Genomic DNA, 20783 nt, shown 5'->3' with positions numbered 1-20783 from the left:
CGTGGGGGGCAGGCTGGGCACAGGTGTCCCATCGTCTGAGCTCTGCGACAGGGAATCTGAGGCCTCTGGGGCTCCGGCAGTAAGAGCCCTACTCCGTCCCTTCTCACTGCTGCGTCCGCAGACGTGTCCAGATGTGAAAAAGTAGAAACTACCAGTGTCTGTTATTAAAGGTGTAGGTAGAGGAACGATGGGCCCACACCCTGTGGGATCAGTGCAGCTGGTAAAGATGCCATACATACCCTAGTGCACTGTGGTGTCTTGGATCGAGTCCCAGAACAGACAGCAGACATTGTGGAAGAACAGGTGAAATCCACAGGTTTGCCGCTTAGTTAATAAAGCTGTACCAGTGTTCTTATCTATGACACAGACCATGGTAACAGACGGACCATGCTAACACAGGAGAGGCTTATGAGGATATGCAAGAACTCTATGTATTATCTTTGCAACTTTTCTGTAAGTCTAGAATTATTCCAAAATAAAAAGGGGTTTTTTTTTGGTTTTCAAATGGCAAGATGTTCACAAAATAGCACTGAGTAGAAAAAATCAGGTACTAGGAGAAAATCAGGCACGAGTACTAGGTACTAGGTGCTCATTAGCATGCGAGGCAGCGTCCACGTGCACAAGGAGGGAGCGACCCCTTTGCGGCCATCAGCTGCTGTAACTTGCCTTTTTCCTTCGTGCTTCGTTCTGGCATTTAAATTTTTACAAGCATGTCATTTTTGTCATCGGAAAAAGCAAAATAATTTATAATTTTTCTCTGACACACTTGTTACCACAGTTGCTGTCTTCCTCTCCTAGTGAGCTCAGCCCCTTCCCCCGCCATCCCCTGTTGCTGGACATCATAGTTACAGTTGACCCTTGAACAACACCGGTTTGTGCTGCGCGGATCCACTTACACGCGGGCCTTTTTCAGTAGTAAATACTGTAGTTCTGCACAATCCGTGGTTGGTTGAATCGGTGGATAAGGAGGAACCACGGGTATATGAAGGGCCAACTATAAGTTATACCCAGATTTTCGACTGCGCAGAGGGTTGGCATTGTCTTAGGGCTGACTGTATTTCTAGTTCTCAGCTACTACAAACAACATACCTGTAGCCAAATCCTTACCTGGAATCTGAACTGTTTCCTCAGGATAAATTCCTAGAAATGGGGTTGCTGGGTCAAAGTGTGTGCCCACTGTGCCCGTCCCAGGAGGAAAGGAGGCACCTGCCTTCCCCACCCTCACCCACGATGGGTGTTATCGTCCTGAGGGGCGGAGAACTCACTGGAGTTGGGGTTTGTATGCTGGTGAAGTGGCATCGTTTCTACACGCTTGATCACGTACAGTTTCTTCCTGCGTTGCTGTTCATTTCTGTTGCCTGTTTTTCTTTTGTGGCTTGAGTTTTTAAATTAACGTCTTATGTTAATATGGTGTATTTGTCAGAATTAATGAACCGATATGATGCAGTATTATTAACTAAAGTCCTTAGTTTCAACCTAACGTCCTTTTTCAGTCCCAGGGTCCCATCCAGGACACCACCCTACATTTGGTTGTCATGTCTCCTTAGGCTCCTCTTGGCTGTGACAAGTTACTCAGACTTTCCTTGTTTTTTGATGACCTTGACAGTCTTGAGGCGTACTTGTCGGGGATATCGTAGGATGCCCCTTTATTGGAATTTCTCTTATGATTTTCTCATTATTAGATGGGGTTATGGGTTTGGGGGAGGAAGATCACAGAGGTAACATGCCATTTTTACTACATCATATCAAAGGTACCTTATCAACATGATTTATGACTGTTGATATTAACCTTGATCACCTGGCTTGAAATTTTTAACTTTTAAGAAGTCTTTTTAGGGACTTCCCTGGCGGCCCAGTGGTTAGGACTCCAGGCTTCCACTGCCGGGGCCCTGGTCGGGGAACTAAGATCCCGCAAGCCTCGCAGTGAGGCCAAAGAAAAAGAGGTCTTTTTATCTCATTGAGGGTTACCTTCAGCCAGTAGTATATGTTATAGGTATTTTGTGGTTTGGGCCTGTTCTTTTTTTCTTCTTCTTCTTCTTCTTTTTTTTTTGTAATTGAATTATAGTTGACATACAATATATTATATATTGTGATATATATAGTGATTTTGACAAACATAGTGATTCAGTATTTTTATATGTTACAGAATGATCATAAGTCTACTTACCATCTGTCACCATACAGAGTTATTACAATATCATTGACTATATTCCATATGCTATATATTACATCCCTGTGACTTACAGCTGGAAGTTTGTACACCTCTCTGGTCTCTTCTTGAACAGGTTTAGACAGCACAGCAGGCCCAGCATCAAATGCAAACCCTGGTGGCCTCTGATTTGGAGGCTGGCCACCCACCCCACGTGTCCTGTCACTGGTGGGAGAGCTGGGGTGGGGCTGAGGCTCACAAAGCCGGCAGGAGTGAAGAGGAGAGCTCATCCTGAACAGGCTCCAGAAGGGGCTCCCCTGGGGCTGGGCCCCCTCCCCTCAGCGTGTCCCTCTTGCTCCCCGACAGGTGAGCAGATCAAGCGGGTGAAACCGAAGCGCAGCACGTCCTTCTTCAGCCGGCAACTCTCCCTGGGCCAGGGGAGCTACGCCGTGGTGCAGCCCACCGAGAGCCTGGAGCAGGGCTGAGGGCCGCAGTGCCTGGTGGGAGGGCGCGGGGGCAGCCCCCGGGCGTGGCCCAGCATCATGCTACCTAAGGGGGAGCGCTGGGAGGAGGGCAGCCTCAGTGTGTAGACAAGTCACTTCTGTACCCGGGATGCTGCCCGGGCTGCGCTATGCAGAGCCAGCTGGGGGCAGCCGCAGGATCCCTCCTGCAGCCTGCCTGCCCTCCCTCCAGACGCCGGGCCCCGCTGCAGTCTCAGGACCAATCTGACCAGGCCCCGGCCGCCCCCTCCCACCCAGGGACTCGCCTTTGTGCCCCTCTCAAAACGGACAGTATCCCCTGCCCTGAAGTCCCCGCTGGAGGCAGGTGTCCCCACTGGAGGAGGAATAGGGCTCAGGACACTTGGGCGTACTGTGTGTCTTTGGTCTTTCCCCTGGACTTTGGTGACCACATCCCTGCATTCCTTCTGCTGCATTCCAGCCCACACCACCAGGCTGGGACGTGGCCCTGCGGGGAGAGGGCAGGGGGCCTCCCTGGACTGAAACTCAGCAGGAACAGAGAAGGTGAGGCCCCCACCAAGCCCTCCCCGGCTGGATGAAACTGGATGGCCCCTGCGCCCCTCACTCAGGCCTCTTTTGCGGGCAGGAGACACTCTGACCAGAAGGAAAGTGTGCTTGCTCATCTTTGGTGATGCCACTGTGCTGGGAGCTGGCTGTCCTGTGGACCAGCAAGTCCACTGGACCCACGGTCCACACCCAGAGGAGCTCCCAAACCCCCTTGGGCTTCAGGTTTTAGTTTTGATCTTTCTTTGTCTGCTTTGGTTCCATGAAGCCTGTGAACTTGGGCAACTCACAAGGATGCTGCCACCGGCCTCAGAGCCACTGGCGCTCCTTCCAGGATGGCACTGTGGTTTCACCCAGCCTGAGCCGGGGGCCGGCCCATGCACGGGAAACCCCAGGACGGGAGTGGTCTCCTCCTTCCTGAGGACCTTGTAGGTAGGCTGGATGTGGCCTGGGCATGGCTCTTCCCACACCCGCCTGCCTTCCCCCAGATGAGCTGGCCTCGGGGAGGGCCTCCCAGCCCTCGGGCTCCTCTGTGGTAGGTCCCTGGCTTTCATGAGCGCTTCCTGGGACTTGAGGCAGTCCCAACTCAGCACAGGCTTTGCTTTGTCTTCCCTTCCCAGGGCAGAATGTGGGAGAGGAAATGTGAACCTCTTGTCTCCAGATTTCCAGTCACCTCCTTCTCTCTTTGGTGACTCTTGAACACTCCAGATGTTTCGAGGTGGCTTGCCTTTCAGCAGTAGGGACTGTTATCTGTCAATACATAGGCGTCTCCAGTCCTTTGGAACGTCCTAGCCGTAGGACAGCTCATCTCTCCTCCTGGAGCCCCTCCCCGGCTCCCAGCTCTCTGGTTATCTCATCCCGCTCACTGTTCTGATGCCAGGTGCATTCTTACCTGATGGGTTGAGGGGCCTGGCGGGGGCGTGTACACACAAACTACTTGTTTTGACTCTTCAGTCTCTTTCCTATTTTCTTAGCATCCACTGTGCCTTAACTTTTTCTGCCTGCCCTTTCGGGCAAAGCAGCATCTTACTAAGTGTCCTTCGAATATTCTTATCCTTTCGTATCATGTGACTTATTAATAATAAAATCAATTTCCAGCAAATTTTGGGGTGGTTTATGGTGTGAAATAATGAGAGTGTGTTAATTACAGCCTGGGAGTTAATTATAGGCTGTGTATTTGTTTTTCATCAAATATGCATGAAGGGATGCAGCCCACTGGGCTTGCCAAGCTAGACACAGGTGGAGAACCCAGAGTAAAGCTTTTTAGTCTCAGCGGTTGGTGAGGGACTCCCAGGGTAGGAAGGTCCAAGGGGGCTTTTGGGGTTCATGGTGGGAACCAAGGTGACAGCTCTGCAGGGAGCAGGGGAACAAGGAGCTGGCGGTGGGCAGGCAGACGCTTTGTCCCTGTCCAGTGAGCCTAATTGGCCCGGCCTGCTGGACGCTGTGCCGTCAGCTCGCACCTCACGCTCTGGGCTTGGGACCCAGGGCCCAGTCTGGATGCCAGTGCCTCAGGAGAGAGGCCAGAGAACCCAGGAGGTCTGGGGGTTTCTCCTGCCAGCCCTGAGGTCTCCTCGTGCCCCAGGCTTGGCCAGGAGGCAGTCTGTTTCCCACAGGTGCTGTTGGTGGGTGGGCACGGGACAGCACGAGACCCACACACCAGAGCACTGGGAGCTCCGCAGGAGGCAGCAGTGGCAACTGTAGGCTTTGGCCCTGGAGGGTGGGTACTGTTTGGGGGCTTGGGGTTCACACTGAACATTTCAGGAGCTGGAAGGAGGAAGCCATGTGTCCCGGTAATAGTGCGGTTCCAGGACTAGGGCCCCTCCCCTTGGGCGTCTGTGACAGTGAATGGGGTCCTCTGTGTGGCATGGGCAGCAGGACACCATGGTCGTGGGCACTTACATGAGGCATCTTGAGCCTCTTCTTGATGGGAATGATAATAGTACCCACCTCATAGGGTTATTAGGGTGCTTCAGGGTCTGGTGTTGACAGGCACCCGATAGGCATTAGCTATTTTCATCATCTCTAAAAGTCCTGTATCTGGGAAGCTGGGTGGGAGAACAGGATCCACCTGAGAGGCCGGGCCCTGCTGCTGGCACACACACACACACACACACACACACACACACACACACACCCCCGCTGTGGTGGGGAAGGGAGCGCTGACAGCCTGGGGCCTGGCAGGCCTGGAGCCCTTCCTCTCACCCAGGCCCCTCTGCCCTCGCCACCTGTGCTAGTTTCCTAGGGCTGGTGTAGCAAATGGCCACGACCTTTTATTTTATTTTTTTGGCCGCTTGCGGGATCTTAGTTCCCTGACCAGGGATTGAACCTGGGTCCACAGCAGTGAAAGCTCTGAGTCCTAACCACTGGACCGCCAGGGAATTCCCAACCATGGTCTTTTAAAACAACACACAGTGGGGACTTCCCTGGCAGTCTAGTGGTTGAGACTTCCCCTTCCAATGCAGGGGGTGTGGATTTGATCCCTGGTTGGGGAGCTGGGATCCCACATGCCTCGCGGCTGGGAAGCCAAAACATAAAACAGAGGCAATGTTGTAGTAAATTCAATAAAGACTTTTAAAATGGTCCACATCAAAAATAAATAAATCTTTAAAAAATAAGTCAAACAACACACAGGGAATTCCCTGGTGGTCCAGTGATTAGGACTCCATGCTTTCACTGCCGAGGGCTGGGGTTCTGTCCCTGGTCAGGGAAGTAAGATCCCACAAGCCGTGCACTGTGGCCACAAAAGGAAATAAATAAATAAAAATAAAACAACCCACATTCAGGATCTCACAGTTCTGGACGTCATGGTCTGAAATGAGTCTCCCTGGGCTGAGATCAAGGTGTCGGCCGGGCTGCATTCCTTCTGGAGGCTGCGGGGAGAATCCATTTCCTTTGCTCATGGCCCCTTCCTCCATCTTCAAAGCCAGTCATGTAACCTAACATTCATAGGCTCCAGGGTTAGGACGCAGACATCTTAGGGGGCCTTTTTCTGTCCACCACGCCACCTTCTCTGCCCCAGGGACCCAGGGCCCAGTCTGGATGCCAGTGCCTCAGGGGACAGGCCAGAGAACCCAGGAGGTCTGGGGGTTTCTCCTGCCAGCTAGGCCCCCCTGCTTTGTGCTCCAGGCAGCGATGCTTGCCTCTTCTCTGCCCGGCTCTGACAAGGCCTCCCTGTGCTGTGGCCTGGTTGTCAGGGGAGCAGGAGTGGCTGCCGGTCTGTGCGAAGGTTCAGCAGACTCAGGGACCCCTCCCAGGGCCATGGAGGAGCTTCTGCTCCAGGCTGGCCTCTCTGTGGCTAGCTCCGCCCAGGCCTCCTCTCCAGGACCACCGCCCAGTCTCCCCCTAGTTCTACAGGTGTTCCATGGGCATAAATTCAGGACGTGTCTCTCCCGCCCCACAGGTGCACACCATTTCAGTCACCAGCGGGCTCTCCTCCACAGAAGGGCCTTTGTGCTCTCCCGTGCCCACCAGGCCGGCAGAAGGAGAGAAGGGGGGCACTGCCCACCCAGACCACCTCACTGTGCTTGTCGTTCCCCTGCCCTGCCCCCTTCTCCTAGGCTCAGTTCAGCCTTCACTGCTCGTGGCGTGCCGGCCACGGCCACTGCTCCAGGTGCAGCTGGAGAGAGACCGGCCAACCCCTGGAGACCCTGCCTTGTGTCCTGGAGGGGGATATGCACACGCGAAGTTGGAGAGGCCTCTTGGTTCTCTGAGGGCCAGGAGCCCATGATCTCAATTCCATGCACCCGTGAGATGGCCAAAGGGGACAGGGGAGGGAGCCCCGCTGGGAACCAGATCCTGGTGGGCAAACTGGCTCTGCGTGGCTGGTAGGGCGGGTCCTGCAAGGTCCCCTGGGAGTCAGCTTCCTGGTCTGTGACGCGCTCTGCCCCCCTCCCTTCCATGCAGGTGGGTGTTTTCCCACTGCCTCCCCATGGGCACCCCAAGATCGGGCCCTGGTTTAGCCATCCCCACGAGGCAGCACTGGCCCAAATCCAGGCTCCGTCGATGCTCAGCAATGTGGACAGAACAGTGAGGGCAGCAGCATCAACTCGGCCTCCCTCCCCCACCCTCTGCACCCAGACACGGGCCTGCCTGGGGCTGTCACCTGGACTGAACGAAGTTCAAGCTTCAGGGCCTTTCTTTGGCAGGAGTCTCTTCCGAGTCCCTGGGAGGGCCTAGCAGTGTGTTCTATGGTTTTGTAAAATTTATGAAAAAATAGGAATTAATTTTTTTTTTTTTTGGCCATGCCGCGTGGCTTGTGGTATCTTAGTTCCCTGACCAGGGATTGAACCCGGGCACCTGGCAGTGAAAGTGCTGAGCCCTAACCACTGGACTGCCAGGGAATTCCCTAAATAATAATTTTTTTTAAAGGGGACCCCTAAAATTATTTAAGCTTCAGGCCATACAAGTCCTGGATTGGTCCCTACCCACCGGACACACTGGCTCCACTTGGTTCTAGAACACGCCCTGCAATCTCCCTGCTCTGGGCCTTTGCTCTCCAACTGCCTCCCCATCTTGGCTTCTCAGCACACACAGCCCATTCCCTTCACCCTGGCTTGTGAGACTGGATGGTTGTCCTCCCCTGGGAACAGACTGGTCACTCAGTCACCCTATTTATTGTTGTCTCCTCCATCCCTGCTGTGCAGCCTTCAGCGAGTTGCATCACATTTCTGGGCCTCCATTCCCTCATCTCTACACCGGGGTGGCACTACCTACTTCTTCAGGCTAGTGGCAGAGGTATGATGCCTATCTAATGGTTTCTTCTCCCACCCCCCCAAGGGCAGAGTGCGGTGCTCTCACACATCTGCAAGTGAGAGGCAGGCACCTGGTTTCCAGAGGCGGGGGAAGTGGTCCGCAGGGTCAGCAGCCCCTCCCACCGTGTGGGGCCACAGGTCAGCTCTCTGACCTCGGTTTCTTCATCTGTGAAGTGGAGACAATCACCCGCTTTCCAAGGTTGTGGGCGACAGTGGGTGACAGATGTGAAAGCATCTGTGGCCTGCATGGCCACCTCTGTGTGTGACCATGTCAAGTTCATTCAGCCACTGATCTCTCAAGACCCACCTCGCGCCAGGGCTCATTTTCATGCACCCTTCGTTCCCTCCTGCATGAGTTTCCTGGAGCTGCCATGACAAAGCACCTCACACAGGGGGCTGAAAACAAGACATTTATTGTCTCAGGTTCTGGAGGCTACAAGTGCAAAACAAAGGTGTTGGTTGGTTGGCAGGGCCACGCTCCCTCTGAAAGCTGTAGGGGAATCCTTCCTTGTTCCTTCCAAGCTTCTGGCGCTTTGCTGGCACTCTTTGGCCTCCCTTGGCTTTGCAGCTGCATAAATCCGATCTCTGCCTTCATCATCACATGGCTCCTCCCCGTGTGTCCGTCTTCATGCGGGGTATGTCTGTCTTTTGGGGGTTGGGGGGTATCGTATTAGTTTGCTGGGCTGCTGTAATAAAGCACCACAGACCCCGTGAACAGAAATCTATTTTCTGTCCCTGGGGCTAGAAGTCCGAGGTCAAGGTGTCGGCAGGGTTGATTCCTTCTGAGGCCTCTCTCCTTGGCTTGCAGATGGCCATCTTCTCCCTGTGTCATCACATGGTCTTCCCTCTGTGTGTGTCTGTGTCGTAATCTCCTCTTCTTATAAGGATGCCAGTCATGTTGGATCAGGGGCCCACCTTACTCCACTTTGTCTTAACTAATTACATCTGCAAGGACCCTATTTCCAACTCAGGTCATAGTCTGAGGTCCTGAGGGTTAGGACTTCAACTTTTTTTTTTTTGGTGGGGAGGATACAATTCAATCCGAAATACCACCCTAATGGTTTATTGTCGTGGTCTTCTTTGGGGCTTTTGAGAAGCAGTAGTGGCCTACTCCAGCCAGCCTGGCACATACAGCCTGGCTCAGCCAGCACCTGGCTCCAGTGGCCCCCCAGACCAGAAGAGGCCCAGCCAAGGCCACCCATGGAGGTCGGGGCAGTGGGACAGGGTCTTCCCGGCCCCCAGACTTCCCTTAACTTTTCAGGTAGCAGAGATCGCTAGGACAATCAACACAGGTAATCCCGTTGTCCCTTCTGAGGCTGGGGCATTTCTGGGTCATCCTCCACCACTTACAGCCTCTGGGACACTCCTGTAGGCCTTCCCATTTCTGGCCTCTCTGGGCTAGCTGGGTATAGGCAGCCCTGGCCACACTGCAGCTCACCAGGAGGCCAGCTCAGATCCACCCACAGGAGGAGGGCTTCCTGCTTTGAGCTGCAGTGGCCCAGTAGCGTGCTGACACATGGAGAGATCCACAGGAGGCCAGAGGCCCCACTGGATTCAGAAAGGCTACAGCTGGGCAACCAAGGAAGCTTACATGCTCAATCTGAAAAGATAAAGGCTCAAGAGACAAGATCATATAAAGCTGGGAAGGAGTGGGCTGGAGTGACCGTGCCAGGAAAGTCTGACACGTGTTAGTGAGTGACAAGGATTCTACATGCCCCTGCACAGGGAGTTGCAGAATTAATGACCAAGTTGCCCAAGAGGATGTCAGCTCAGAGTTCAGTCAGCTTTTCAGGGGACACTGGGGATGGGAACACAAAGGACCAGGAAATCAAGCCACTTTGCACATACATGATAGCCCTGATAGATAAGCTGGCCACACCCAACACAGGACAAAGGGGAACAGACAACAGATGGGGTGGCAGTCAGTGATCCGGGAAGGCTTCCTGGAGGAGGGGGCCTGAAAGGTTCAGTAGGATAGAGACAAGTGGAGCAAAGTGAGAGGGTAAGGGGGCAGGGCAGTGGAGCCAAGCAAAGCCTGGCTGTGACCTTGATGCTGATGGATACTGAAAGCTCTGAGCCAAGGAAGGACAGATTCTCACTGCTCCTCCTTCTTCCAGGCCAGAAGGATGCCTTAGAGCCACCTGGCCCTTTCTCCCTGACCAAATCAGCCCATTTCAGAGAAGGCAGGCAGGCTACCCAACATCACCCAGAACTGGGGTGTTGGGGCCGGGCCTGGGTCAGAAGTTCAGTTTTAGGCAGTCAATCTGGTGCCCCGTGGTCCCCTGCTTTTCTGGCCCCCACCAGTTGACAATTCCTGGCGGAGGGTGGGGGGGTGGTGTTTGGAGGGGAGTTGGCCGCGGTCACTGTCTGTAGGGTGCTGGTCCGGCTGTGGCCGGCAGGGGGCAGTTGAGCCCGCCCTTTCCTCCTCCAGCTCAGCTGCAGAGGTGGAGCCGGCACTTCCTGTCCGGATCTACACAGCCTGGAACCCAGGGCAGAATCTGGGGTCCTTGGGTCTGGCGATGCATGCCCACCCCCTCTCAGAGTGGGACCCCTGGCTCCTGACCGCTGCCACCTTCCTCTGGTCCATGATCGGGGGTCCTGGACCTCCAAGAGCACCAGAAAGAGGGTTTTCCCCTTGTGGTCCCCAGTTGGTGAAGGGACCCACATTTTCCAAAGATCAGGATGCATGTCCCAAAAACAGATTCTGCTTTGGAATTTTTTTTTTGTTTTTTTGTGAAATGAAAATCGAGTCAAAATATTTAAAACAAGGGCTATATGGGGGAATCCGGGAAGTGGGGTGGGCACACTCTGGGGCTAGTCATCTCCCTGCAGCACCACCGCCTGCCCACAGGAGCTGACTGTCCCAAGCCCCTGCCCACCAGGCGCCCCCCTTCCCAGCAGTCCCGCCCCTCTCTCAGTGCCTCCTCCCCTCCCCCACCCATACTGAGTTCTTCAGCTGTTTTATTTTATTTTAAATTATTTATTTATTTATTTTTGGCTGCGGCTACGTTGGGTCTTCATTGCTGCATGCGCATGGGCTTTCTCTAGTTGTGCAAGCAGGGGCTACTCTTCATTGCGGTGCGCGGGCTTCTCATTGCGGTGGCCTCTCTTGCTTGCAGAACACGGGCTCTAGGCGCGCAGGCTTTAGTAGTTGTGGCACGTGGGCTCAGTAGTTGTGCCTCGCGGGCTCTAGAGCACAGGCTCAGTAGTCATGGCGCACGGGCTTAGTTGCTCCATGACATGTGGGATCTTCCCGCACCAGGACTCAAACCCGTGTCCCCTGCATTGGCAGGCGGATTCTCAACCACTGCGCCACCAGGGAAGTCCTCTTCAGCTATTTTAAACTACTTGTCAAAGGTATAATTTGCAAGTGGGAGAATAATAATAGTCCCAGCTCTTCCCAGGACTTCTGTGTCCCCTGCCCATTTGACCTTTGCATTTGGGGGGTGGGCCATGACTGCTGACTCTCTGGGTCAGTAAGAGCACAGGCCTCCCTCAGATCATTAAGGTCAGCAGCCTCCAGGGGCAGATGGACCACTCGGAGGGGTTCGCTCTGCCCACAGAAGCCACGGCACCACACACACGTCTCTCGCGGATGCCACTCAGGCAGGCCAAGGGGAGTCAGAACAGAAAAGTCTCCTTCAGAGGTTCGAGGACAGTCTGAACAACCAGCGCTCCAGTGGGGTCACGTGGGGGAGAAACAGGCTCGGGCATGAAGACGTTTCCATCCACAGGGACGGAGCTGAAGCGGGCCCCCGCAGTGGGGGAGGCAGGCGGGCCCAGGAGACAGAGTGTTTCCTGGGGGGCTGTGCAGCCCTAGGCGTGGGAGGTGGTGCGTGTCAGCACCACCTGGCTCCCGAGCCAGAGGAGCTGTTGCCAGGAATCCTGATGGGTAGGGCTTGGGGCGAGGCTGGCAAGATGGACACAGGCCAAAGGGTGGGGCCTACAAAAGCTGGGACTTGCTTAGTCTGCAACAGGGAGGCTGGCCGAGGAGGTCTGGGGGCCACTGGTGGGGCAACGCTTGTGGGACCAGCTCCCTCATTCCACAGGCCTTCCCGGGGCTGGGGGCGGGGGACTGGGCAGTGAGGACACAAGCGCTCGGCATCGGGTGGGGGAGGGGGACAAGTGGGTCCGGTGCGCACTTAGGGGCAGGGGCTTCAGGACAAGGGAGGTGGCCATGAGACAGTGAAGGTGCTGGCAAGAGAAGGGCAGTGTGAGCTCCAGGCAGGAGGCCAGCTGGGGCAAGGCTCAGGGACAAGGGGGGGTGGAGTAGGAGGGCTGAGGCACCAAGGGCCTGATGCCCTTGTACGGGGCAGGGAGTCCCAAAGATCAGATGCAGGAGACTGACACCATCAAAGTGATTTCCTGGAGGCGAGGCCCGAGGCCGAGGCCTGGCCCTAAGCACAGGGGGCTCGCGGTTGGAGATGCAGCAGTGGCTAGGTAAGGGCTTCAGGAACCCAGAGCCCACAGGCCCTGCGACCCCCAGAGGAGGCATGGGTCACATGTGTGAGAAGCCCTCTCCTAACTTAGGATACCCTTGCTGCTTCTCCCCTCTCCTTTTGACACACATGGGCCCCAAAAATGAGAGCATGAAATGCAGGTGGGCTGGCCCACTTCCTCCTCCACTTTATAAACCAGGGCCTGGGGAGTATCCACCCCCACGCCCTCTCCCTCGAATGCCTCCTGTCAGCGTTGGCCGAGAGACGCTCCCCTGGCTCTTTAGCTGCGCCAGACCCTTCGTGTGAGCTGCTGGGCCCAGGCCACAGGGAGCAGCGCCTCCCCTTTCTCCTCCTCTCCAGACCTGGGAGTCCAGGGCTGGACAGGCCCCCAGATCTGGGCCTGTCATTGGAGTTTGTGGGCCTGCTGCTGACCTGAAAACTCATTTCCTTCCTTCGATCAGTCCAGAAACATCACAAGTATTTACTGAGAGCCTCACAGTGGACAGTGACCTTTACTGTAATATTGATGATTGTTTGGTCAACACATTGATGGAGGTCTGCTCCACGCCAGGGCCATTTCACGGACCTGCTGGACACAGAGAACCGGGGGAGGACAAAACAGACAGAAACCCCTCGCTTGAGGGGCTCAATGAGAAGGTGACCTCTGAGCAGAGGCCGGAAGGAGCTGAGGGAGGGCTGGGCCAGGAGGCCACTGGGTGAAGCACTTTCAGGTAGAACAGTATTCATCAGAATTATGAAGTGAGAACAACAAGGAAAGCACGCTGGGGGAGGTTAAGGGCCTGCCAGGGTCATGCTGCAAGGTGGGGTGGGGGGACCGGGCCAGAGCCCAGGCTGAGGCCCTGCTTCCTGCCAAGGCTGGAGAGGCCAGTGGGCGCTGGGTGGGGAGTTCCTGTTTGTTGTTCCTGCTGGGCCGCTGTGAGGTGAGTCAGGGCAGGAAGGGCTCTCAGCCAGCACGCGGTGACTATGCAGTTCCTCACCCAGGCTCACCCAGGCCCTGAAACCAGGGGCCTCAGGGCTCAGAAGGAAAAGGCCCCAGACAAGAGTCTCCTGTGAGTGGAGAGCCCAAGGTGATCCAGGAGGCCACAGTTCTGGAACTGGACCTGTGGGGATGGCGGCAGGGCTCTGGCACATTCTCTAGTGGCAGCAGCAATACTGTCGTCCTTCTACCCATCTTGAACCTCAAGTATCACCTCTTTCTCACGCTTCCTTTTTTTTTTTTTTGGTTGTGCTGTGCATCTTATGGGATCTTGGTTTCCTGACCATGGACTGAACCCGTGCCCCGTTCTGTGGAAGTACAGAGTCCTAACCACTGGACCGCCAGGGAAGTCCCTCACCCCTCTTCTTCTGTCTCCTGGGTCCTTTCTCGGGCTGATGTGTGTTCTGAAACAACAGAGCTGAGCTAGCTTCAGAACAAGAATGCGAGGTGACCACGGCTGTGAGAAAAGGCTTGGAGCCCGGGTCCTGGCCCTCAAATCCGGATGTTGCCCGAGGGGTCCTCCCTCTCCTCCTTACCCCTGCAACCCTGAGCCCCTAAGTGGGCTGCCCAGGAACGAGCAGGCCTCTGCCACCCACCTGGGTGGGGCAGACCTATCACCACCCAGCCCCACCCAGGGAACCGAGGTCCTCTGTTTACTGCTGTTTACTGGAACAGCTTGTTTTGATCTAGAAAAATCTGCTGACGCACTGGCTGCCCTGCCCTCCCGCTCTGTCAGGGTGGAAGTATTTTTAGCCCCATTTGCAGAGAAAGAGGCAGAACCCAAGCCCCACATTTATCCACCTTACTGTGAGTACTGCCTTGGCCCCTTCAGGCAGGACAGAGAGGTCCCTGTGCGGTTTTCTACCCTCATCCCTCCTCAAACACATTCCATCTCCAAAGAACTCCGAGGCCAGTAGAAACTGAAACCAGGACCCACTGAAACTGTGCCATTTTGTCCTTGAAAATGGAGTTGGGCCCCTCCAGACACAAGGGCACAAAGCAAGCCCTTAGTTCCTTTTGTGTTGGGACTCCTAAGATTTGTAGTATCCTAATGCTTTGTGTGTTGCTAATTCCACTTATTCCTGCTCTAAATCTAAGATAGTTTGTTTCTGGAATTTGGGAATAATATGTGTGAATGAGGAAGGTTATTAGACCAGGTAGAGAACAGCAAGCTAAGACATCAAGTTGGGCCTGGGAAGCTGACACACAGCAATTATCACCGCCTCTCAGGCGCTGCCGTGTAGATAAATAAAGGGCTGAGCCCACAGTCTGGCACAGTGACACAGCATAGAAGGCACTTGCTTGATATTACACACACCTCCCGGCCTTTCTAGAACACTCTGACAGGCAATTCCCTCTTTCCACACTGTTCTTTCAGGCCAAGTCTTCTCAACCCACCCCTAGCAATGTTGCCAGTACAAGACGGATGAGGCAGATCTTGGGGAAAAGTGAGCTGCCAGAATCTTTCCCTGGCAGGAGAGGGCAGCTGAGCAGCCCTGTGAATAACCCTGGCCTTGCCACGTACTCGACGTTCTGTGACAAGGGTCACAGGAGAGTCACCAGTTTCCCAAGGACTCAGGGAGGGTGCCCAGCTGGGCCCGGCCCCGCCTGCAGATGCCATCTCATAGAGGCAGGGGAAAAAACCTGCCCCAGTTTCCCCCTTGCTGCCAAGGGAGCCTGTTGTCACAGGCGGGTTTGTTTGGGGTGTGGGTGGTTATCCCGGGAGGAGACAGGCCCTTCTCAGTTGTTCCGCACCACTGTCTTTCCGGCTGTGCGCAGGGGCTTCAGGGCTGAGAGGAGGCCCCCGGTGGGGGGGGGGGCGGGGGCGGGGTCTGGGGCTGTGGCTCCTCCTCCCGCTGGTCCCACACTGGCAAGGGAGACGCCAGCGACCCATTTCAAAATGGGTCGCCTTGGTGGAGGGGACAAGAGTTCACCGGTTTGCTTTTGCCTCCGCTTTGGGAGACGCAGGTTGGGGGACTGCTCCACGTGGGCAGCCAGCGAAAAGTGCCCCCAGCAGCCACCAGACAGGCTCCCTGAGGACCATCACGGGCTGTAAAACTGACCTGGATAAACTAGTTTTTCCCCCCAAATCTCCTTTTTCCCCACCTCCCAAACCAAAAGGAAAGCGGGTTGAATACCTATACTCTTTTGGTCTTGTTGCCACGCGATTACACGTATTGTCTTCTGCACAAACAAGATCTTGCTTTTCACTACCTTGCATCTGCCTTTTCCCATTTAATACATAATTAATAATCATCAAGTATTCTTACCCAGCAGGGACAACTTTTCTGAGGAAATACTTCAAGCCTCCAAGCCCCTGGTAACAGAGAATAACAAAGCCACGACACACGCCCCTCAAGCTACCTAGCAGCAACGCGGTGGCTTAACTTTTTTTTTTAATTTATTTTTGGATGCGTTGGGTCTTCGTTGCTGCACACGGGCTTTCTCTAGTTGCGGCGAGCACGGGCTTCTCTTCACTGCGGTGCGCAGGCTCTAGGCGCGCGGGCTTCAGTAGTTGTGGCACGTGGGCTCAGCAGTTATGGCTCATGGGCTCTAGAGAGCGGGCTCAGTAGTTGTGGCACACGGGCTTAGTTGCTTCGCGGCATGTGGGATCTTCCCAGACCACGGATCAAACCCGTGTCCCCTGCATTGGCAGGCGGATTCTAAACCACTGCGCCACCAGGGAAGCCTGGGGCTTAACTTTTTAATGAACTTTTAAAATTAAAAATCACAGCAGGGTTTCTTAACCAGAAACACTAAGCACAGCTACGGGTCCGGCTCCCCGTAGGCGTGTCCCTGGATCCAGCCTCGCGGAGCTCGGGCCGCCCCACCCCCACCCCCCCCCACCGCAACCGGCGCGCCTCAGCACTGACATCACAGGCGCTCACGAGGCCCAGCCAACGCCCGAGGAGTCACGCGCTTCCGCCCCACCCCCACAACGCCGCGGGGAGTGATGCGCCCTCTGCAGAGATCCCTCCGCCGCCGCCTGGAATTTTCCAGACGCTCTGCCGGCCCTTCTTTCGGGCTTCTTCTGGGCGGGGTGACCTGAGGCGACCCCAAAAGTTCCCTTAGACTCGAAAGAGCAGCCCCAGCCCGCCTCCGCCATCTAGCTCCCCCCCCAACCTCCAGAACCGGTGATGCCTCCCCAACCCTGGCACCATCACCGGCCGAAAAGAGGGCTTACCCTCCCGCCCCGTTGGAATCCGCCTCCCTAAGTGACCTTGAGATCTGTCGTTGATCTCAGGAAGCACTTGCTAAGGAGAGTGGGGGATAATTGGGGAATCTGAGAAGGTGGACACCCCGGAAGAGCAGGAGCCGCCCCGAATCGTCTCCTTCGCCAGGGTCGGGGAGGGACTTTTTTCCGGTGGCAGTGGAGGAGTCGTCCTGTTGAGCAATGCCCTGGGTAACGCGGACCAGGCCTATAAAAGCAAAAGTTGTGGCCCGTCCAGCAGGAGTTAGCGACAGGGAGGACGGGGGCCTTGGGCTTAGTTTTGGGGGAGGAGGTGGCCAGTTTAGGGTCTCAGGGGACAGGTGGGGGAGATGGCAGAGTTAGATGGGACTGGGGGGGTGGGGGGTGCCAGGAGAAGGAAGGTTGAAGGGGAGACTAGATGTTGGGGGAACTGTGCTGGGAAGAGCTGCGTTGGAAGTGCCCACAGTAACCCGTGGGGGAGGAGGACACCCCAGCCTGGCTGTCGCAGCTGCTTGCTGGAGAAGGGGAGCCTGACCTCTAGGAGGGTGCCGCTCCTGCGTAGGCTGAGCGGCCCCCAGTGCCCTTCTTTGTACGGAAGGAGGAAGGCAGAGAGACAGGAGAAGGCTGATGGTCTCGCGGCCCTTGCTGGAGGCACACTTGGGTAGTCGATGCCCTGAAAATTTGCAGGAAGGAAGGCAGTGGGGTACAGGGACGTAGATAGGCAGGGAGGGCAGAACTTGAACTTGTCAATACCAGCAGCCCCCTTTTTTTCCAGACAGAGGGTGTTGAACCCGCCTGGGGATGAGGCCTGGTGTTGTGGAAACTGAACTTAGCTTCGCGGGGCTGACAGTTCTGGCCCAGGGCGGTATGTAATTCTGGCTCGGTCCGGGACAGGGTCCAGCCAGGCCCAGCTGGGTGGAACCCAGGTCTGGGTGTGAGGGTGGTCTAGGGAGTGATGGAGGTCACGTGCCACCCTGAGCGGTTACTGGTATGGCGCCTCGTGTATCTGACAGGCGGGAGCTGTAGGCAGACAAAATTGACGCCCACTTTATTTTCCAGGTGGCAGTGCACCCCTTTGGACTTTTCCTCTAGGTTCCATGCTTACCTCTTCTGTGACCTCACTCTACCCTTTCTCCTCCCTCTTAACTCTCTCGAGGTTACCCCTTCACTTAAAACGTTGCTCCTGGTAATCTGGTAAGCCGGGAAAGTTGCAGGAGTCCCTGTCGGAGTCGGTATTGTCGGTAATCCCGAAGGAGGAGAGGCGTCCCCAGCGGAGACTCTGGGTGGGCGGGTTGGTTTTGCTTGCCGGTGGAGAGGGTGGGGATTGAAGGTGCACCCTTGGGTGGGCCCACAGCGATGGTACCAGCTGAAAGGTACAAAAATGCTTCATAGACCGTGGTTTGTTACTATAGTGTTCATCATGGCAAGCTGATGGCACCAGGAGAAATGGAGCCCCTGGCCAGTGTGAGTCGTAGCAGTGCAGGAGGGGAGACCCTGGAGGAGGAGAGAGCCCGCCTAAATTGATGTCGACAGATTGAATTTCCAGAGGCTTAGGAGGAGGAGTTCTCCAATGTCCTGTTTCCAGGCCTTGCTCAGGAAGCCCTGTATTCATTCAGGCGACCATCCTTTAAGGTTTTCAGATGAGCTTATGAGGGGGCAATCTTTAAAAGTCCAAAGCAGATGCATCCGGGGCCTTCAGCAGATGTGTTGCTTTGAGTGTGTAATCCGGGAGCAGCGATCTCTGGGCACGTGAATGCCAGCAGGCACCTCTCCTGTTCCGGGGTGGAGGTTTTCAGATGCTGCATCTTCTAAATTCAGCCTTCTGTTGTACTAGTTTTGTGCTACGAACCTTGCTTCCAGAGGACTCGTAAGCTGTAGAACATTTTAACGCGATGCCACAACACAGAGTGCTGCCTTGTAGATGGAGCTTGCAGATGGATCCCAGTGACCCTCTCATCCAGCCGCCCGCCTTCCTGTGCATTGGTCGGAGGAATTCTTAGTGCGATGATACAATCTGTGTGTTGGGAAAGTGTTCAAGGTTGAATGCCTTAGGCAAATACTTAAATGAGCCAACTGGCAAATTGAGGGGGTCATTGCACTGTGCTGGAGGTACGGGTTGGTCATGCCCCACTTGTGATAGAAATGGCAGGTCTAGTTTGGGCATTCCTACTAAGAAGGGAGCGGTCAGGATACCGGTAGTGATCTTTGATTCATCTTGCTCTTTGTGTTTTTTAACTTCAGTTTTACTTGATCAGATTTGAGAGTAATCTTAGTGTTCAAATGGGAGGACCCTGAGGTGAGGGGTGGTGGGGAGGGAAAAGCCTGCCGCAGGTGCTGGGAGGGGTGGGAGGGGTGGGCGTGAAGAAAGGGAGAAGGGGGGAGGGTTGTGGTTAGGTGTGGGTTGTAGAGGGTGGGAGTGGTAGGGAATGTGGGTTGAAGGGAATTCTCTGGAGAAAAGATCAGTAGACAGAGCTCTGGGGAATTATATAGAGCTCATGGGCAAAGAAATTACTAGTTAATAGTAAATTGTTAATGCTAGTTAAATTATCGCTTGGAAGCACAGAAAACAGTTGCTTGGAAACATTCTAAAATGCTTAAAACTCTGCTAAGTGCAGGGGAAAAAGCAAAATTGCTTTGCTGCAAGATGGGGAAGACTGAGAAGGTAACTGAAGACCTGGTTATTGGTGGCTTGAAAGATTGGTGTCAGAAACTTGCATCAGCAGGTTAACATCCTCCACTGCTTTCAAGCTTCTTACGTGGTTTATCTGGAGATGTGTGGTATTTGGGAGAGGTCTTCGAAAAGACTTTAAATACCCATATTGTGGGCTTTTAAAGTAAGCTTGAGATTTTGGAGTGCACTTAGGATGGTGAGATGTACTCTTCTGGGTTTGCAACATTTTTTTTCACTGAGGTTTTGCAGTTGAAAACTTGAGCAAAGTGAAAATGCAATGATTTCTAAAGGAATTTTGTGTTACTTCCTGCCTTATAAGCACATCTCTTCTTTGTCATGAGTATTAATTAGAAACAGCAAGAGTTTTTACTTTTCGTCGTCATTGTAACAAGGAGAACCTAATGACTTTGTGATCACTGTAAAATTACTGTCATATTTGGTGGCAAACAATCCATGTAGGCTTGCTAAGGTTACAGTTAGTAATCCACTGTATCTTTAGTTTGAATGTTTGTGTTTTTTAAGTGATAACCGTATTAGAGGGGAAACTATCAGCCAAAATCAGTTTGGGAAACAAGCGAAACTGGGGATGGGGAGGTGCTTTATTACTAGATTATGGTGTGTTTGTGAAAATTCAGGGAAAGATCCGAATCCTTTGTGATAAAGTAATACCAGTGGCTTTTTTATCTTGTTCCTCTTCCCATTGAATTTCACTTTGAAAATTTTAAATCCCCAATATTTATACACTTGGGATCTTTCTAGGTTCTCTTTTAAATGTTTAAAAATATGTTGACATAGTTCAGTTCTTAACCCGTGATTTGGGCATGATATAGTAACTGTCATTGGAATTTAAAGAACACTAGTCATGCATGTATGGGGAAATGGTAAGCTGTTGTGAAATTGAAACTGTAATAAAAGTAGGAGGAAAAAGTACTTTTATGTTGCTCTGTATGGGAAGAACCAGTCTTGTTACACCATGTATGTGACTGCTAATAATCATTCTTCCCCTTTACAACATGAATAAAGGTTTAAGTTCTAAACTCATTAGAATTGTTTGTATTGCTATGTTATATTTTTTCAACCCTGATCTTGTCTGTATATCAAGTTGCCTTCATAAAGAGACTGTGGAGTCAGGTGCCCACCAGCAAGCTGCCTGTGCGGGGCTCACGGCCCTGCCAAGAGTGGGCACCGCTGATCTTGTCTGTGTATCAAGTTGCCTTCATAATGAAGTTGAACGTACCTTCATATTGTAGATTTAGGCCTAGATTTACTAAAGTAGCTCCACATTGAGAGCGTTTAAGTGGAGTGTGGTAACCTGAAACAACTGGCGCATCCTGAATGGCCTGCAGTCTGGTAGGTGGGGAGGGGCTCTGCTCACTGGGAGTGTGTGATGGTTGCGCAAAATGTGATGCCAAACCACCAAGCCAATGAAGGTCAGTGTCAAGGTGGGGGAGTACTTCGTAACACCCTGGAATTTTACCTGGTTATATTTCCAAATGGTATTGTCAAAAAGGGGACCGCCTTATTCCTGTTTGCTTGGAGGAAACAAGCTAAATAGAACGGACAT

General features: G+C 53.9%; 1 protein-coding gene across 7 annotated transcripts in view; it reads left to right on the top strand.

The window, feature by feature from the left end:
* The window catches only part of FRMD8 (FERM domain containing 8), a 38464-nt gene extending 18204 nt beyond the window's left edge, over positions 1 to 20260 (top strand). For 5 of the 7 annotated variants that reach the window (XM_089914527.1, XM_030763593.2, XM_089914528.1 and 2 more), the window contains one exon: positions 2516 to 20260. In XM_089914527.1, coding sequence (XP_089770653.1) covers positions 2516 to 2634 — 119 coding nt within the window. In that variant the 3' untranslated portion in view covers positions 2635 to 20260. Of the gene's footprint in view, positions 1 to 1131 lie in introns of all 7 variants that reach the window. The other 2 variants (XR_016393763.1, XM_022591493.3) reach the window with 2 other exon arrangements.
* The last annotated feature ends 523 nt before the right edge of the window (positions 20261 to 20783 follow it).

This window comes from Delphinapterus leucas, chromosome 7 (genome assembly GCF_059928025.1).
Source record: "Delphinapterus leucas isolate spDelLeu-1000000601 "Yukka" chromosome 7, BTC_Dleu_Yukka2, whole genome shotgun sequence".
NCBI lineage: Eukaryota > Metazoa > Chordata > Mammalia > Artiodactyla > Monodontidae > Delphinapterus > Delphinapterus leucas.
This window is presented reverse-complemented; position numbering and strand designations above follow the sequence as displayed.